Source organism: Musa acuminata, chromosome BXJ2-3 (assembly GCF_036884655.1).
Source record: "Musa acuminata AAA Group cultivar baxijiao chromosome BXJ2-3, Cavendish_Baxijiao_AAA, whole genome shotgun sequence".
Lineage (NCBI taxonomy): Eukaryota > Viridiplantae > Streptophyta > Magnoliopsida > Zingiberales > Musaceae > Musa > Musa acuminata.
The window spans coordinates 12100841-12104823 of record NC_088340.1 but is presented as its reverse complement, the minus strand read 5'-3'; the positions used below and the strand labels follow the sequence as shown (position 1 = coordinate 12104823).

General features: G+C 35.3%; 1 protein-coding gene across 1 annotated transcript; it reads right to left on the bottom strand.

Moving 5' to 3' along the window:
- Positions 1–1958: 1958 nt before the first annotated feature.
- Positions 1959–2495, bottom strand: LOC135607536 (putative invertase inhibitor). Its single transcript, XM_065099475.1, has one exon. It carries the CDS (start codon positions 2493–2495, stop codon positions 1959–1961), a length of 537 nt encoding a protein of 178 aa, XP_064955547.1.
- Positions 2496–3983: the final 1488 nt, after the last annotated feature.

Genomic DNA, 3983 nt, shown 5'->3' with positions numbered 1-3983 from the left:
GATCCTTGGATCTTTATTAGAGATAATATAAATTGACATCCCATAATATCAAATGATTTCTTTATTAGAGATAATATTAATGTATAAACGTACTAATTTATCCAAGTAGGTCTTTAGAAAAACATCTAAGAAATCTTAGGATATAATTTAATATTGACTTCTTAAATTCTTCTCCAAAAATGAAAGTCAAGCACTCCTAATATCCATTTAGTAATATTAAGTAGCATTTAACACTAAAATAATAGGAGAGAGTTTTTTTTAATTTCAACTAATTGGAAAGGTGATTGATCTAGGGGTGAGAAAGTAATTATGTAAACAATTGACACTTGTATGATATGTTGAAAGTCAGTTCATACTTAAGATATTAGCGAAGTTTCAAAACTCTAGTAAAATAAGGTCTACTAGTAAATCATGACTTTTAATAGTAATAACATAGTTTTTAAATATCTAATAGCTACCATAGAGTTTCTAACTAGTATTATTACCATTAATATATTAGTAATTATTTAAGGGTTTTTTTGTAGTCTCATAGTAAAACAATATGATATGACAAATTCGTAGAATCAAAACATATCAATATAGTAGTGGGCATAATAGAGTATGATTATAACTTAAACGACAGACTTGAAGGCTTTAGCATCATGGTGGGTGAGTGTATAAACCCTCGTTTGATCTCTCCCTTAGGATCTGATTGTTAACTTTTAGGTATATATTTATCTCACAATTAACTTATATGGGTTCCTACTCAATATCGTTAAAAATTTTTATTTTATTTTGATTTTCAAAATAACCTCCTATTAGTACTAGACTAGATTTTAATGAAGAGTAGACCATCATCTATTGCTAGATAGAGCCAATACTATGTTTCTCAATAAGGATTACCACTAACTTATAATTTTATGAATAAATAAATTATAGTAAATATTTTAATTTATGCATATTAAGTGATATTTATTTACCTCTAACTCTTGATATACTAGTGTAAAGATGCTATAATATAGATTATATATAAAAAAAATTTCAGAACATGACAAGTCGATCCTCTACCTTCATCTTCCGTCATTGTGTGTCTCTATCTTCTTTCTTATATTGATCTTGAGACTTCTTTTTTCTTTATGCTAAATAATTCGTCATTCTTGAATCAATCTTAGGGTTTCATTTTTTTGGTCGATTCTTGGAAAGATTCGATGGTGCATGGACGAAGAATGTAGGTGCGGTCATTGGTTAAGCAACACCTTGATTGGTTCGCTCACTTCAACTGTGATATTGAGATAATCACGACAGCTAACGACATCATCATATATTGCTACTACCGTGACTTCTATCTTAGGAAAGAAATGAACTAACTCCTCGAACCCTGATTTGTTTTACACGGAAGTTTTTAGTTCTACGACCGCATAAGCATTGTGGTATATTTTTGTTGGGTTTGACGTAGTTTTAGATAGAAAAAAAAAACCCAGTATCAGATTCAGATTTAGAATTGAAAACAATGTTAGTTTGTTTGGTTTTAATTCATATATGATAAACTAATCAATTCATCAGGTAAAGAATTTTACTCTAAAATCAATATGATTTTATTTTATTTGATTGCATGTAATTAAAACGAATCCTTTTCTTAGAATATTCAGAGGTTGATTTTCCATTGTCAATAAAATTCAAAAATTGATTTAAAAAAAAGTATGATATTTTTATTCTTGATTCTTGATTTAAATGAAGCTCCCTGTGATTACTTCTCAAAAGTTGATCAAATTTTTTTTTTTTTCTCTTCCTAATATGCAAATTAAATACATATGGCAATACTTTTCTTTCCGGAAAGTATTTTTATTTGCTTTCCCTGAAGAGATCAAGCATGAAACACAATAATTATACCGCCCGAAAAAGAAAAAAAAAGTAATTTATTCGGAAGAGGAGCTTCACATCAAAGCTATAACCAACGGAAAGGCGAAACGGCAAGCAACTCACCCAAGCATATTTGTGAAGGCTAAAGCAATAATGCAGATCTGCGTCAAGTCGGAGTCCTCCTTGGTCAAGGGCGAGGGGACCTGCAGCTCCTCGAAACCCTCCTCGCAGGTGCTGGGCGCGTCCACAGCAGCGCTGAGATAAGTCTTAGCGTCGCCCAGGCGACCCTCCTTGATGGCCGGGATGGACGTGTCGAGGTCTGAGAGCACGTCCTCGTAGACGCTCTCGCAAGACTCCAAGCACTGCTTCTTCTTCTTATCACTCGCCTTGGCTAGCAAACTCTTGACCTTAGCGCTGACGCTGGTGGCTTTGTCCTTCGTCAAGCTAGCCGCTATCACCGCCAGCCCCTTCTTGTCCGCCGACCGGCTTCCCGGGTACGAGCGGAGCGCCGCCACGCAGAAGTCGTACTTGATATTGGGGCTGCTATTCGCTGCGTCCCTGCAGGCCTTCTCCACCGATGCCTCCACCCCGGGGAGGAGGTGGTGGTGGAGGAAGACTGCCACCGCTAGGAGGATACAGATGGAGGACGGCCTCATCGCTCGGGCCACGGATCTGCTGCTATCGATAGCTTGGTTAGGTTATGCGTGGGCGTAAGGAGACGAAGTTGATATCAATATATATACTTATTGAGGCAAAATATAAATAATTATAAATAAACAAAACAAGTACAAAGCAAAAAAGAATCAACTAGCTTTACTCTTTAGAATAATGCTTTCTAACATTTCGTTGTAGGATATTCTCTAATACGTGCCTAAAGAGAATCAGACATGAAAAATGAAAGTTTGCATGTAAGGATAAGTAGTAGTTTAATCGGAAAACTTTATCTGCGTGGAAATGTTTGAGAAACCAGGAATTCCAAATTCCCTATGTCGTATTCTACAAGAAAAATATATGTTATGACAGGAATGAATTTACTAAATATATGTGCACCAAAAAGAAATTTAAATAAAATAGTAATTCAAAGAAAATGACAAGGTGATCATTCTCTTTCGTTTCTTCACGTGAAAGAAAGCTCATAAGAACTCCTTTAAACTCTGAAATCATCGTTTGTCATGCATCTAATTCGAAAGCTCACGTAATGTGTTCAAGCTCCTACCAACCAAATGTTCGAACAAACCTGCTCTCCTCTTTTGGTGAACTCAGATGCATTACGTACATATCAGCCTGGGCAAGCTTATTGCTTCGCAGATTGTTGGAAAAAAAAAAATGGATACGGTCAAACAGTATAAAGTTTAAGCATAAAATAATTAGATCAATAACTAAAATTAAATGAAATAATGACATCAAGATATAACGTGAGAAAAACATCCATGCACAAACTAGAAGCTATTCACTATAAAGATGAGAGTACAACATTATCTTTATTATAAGGAGAAATAAGACACCTTCTCTTTTGTAATGAAAATAACTGAGAAAAAGAAACTTGAAAGAAACCAAAGAGGAACCAAATGAAGTAGAAGACTTCCTCTCCTCACTTCTCTCTTTCTTTCTCTCTATTCCTTTGATGAATTGGATGGTTCTTCACTCTACATCTCCGTGCCTTATATAAGCATCAGAGGTGTTGAATAAATCTCCTCGATGCCACCTTGCACGAGAGATTACAACCATGCATCTTACTCATGCGTGGGAGGTTGCAACCTCCCTCACCAGCGGTACAAATTCACTCATCCACGGTGTAACAACGCATGCAGAGGAGATCACACAGGGAGGTTGCAACCTCTCTCTTGTCTCTCTTTTTTCTTTACTTCTTTACAATCATTCACTTAGAACAAAAATAAAAAGAAAATGAAACCCTTCATCCTTGCTTACTGAGTCTTGTTGCTTATGTTTAAACTAGACCATTAAATAATATACTCAACACAAACTTGTTATTTTTGATTGACTTCGTCTTAATATCGTTGTCCATTGTGTCAATCGTCTGCATATTCATGGTACCGTCCTGTACTAGTTCTCGAGACTCCTATGTGCCTTATCAAATGAAGGATTCCTTATTATGTACAAGACAGTCTAACTGTGAAATACAG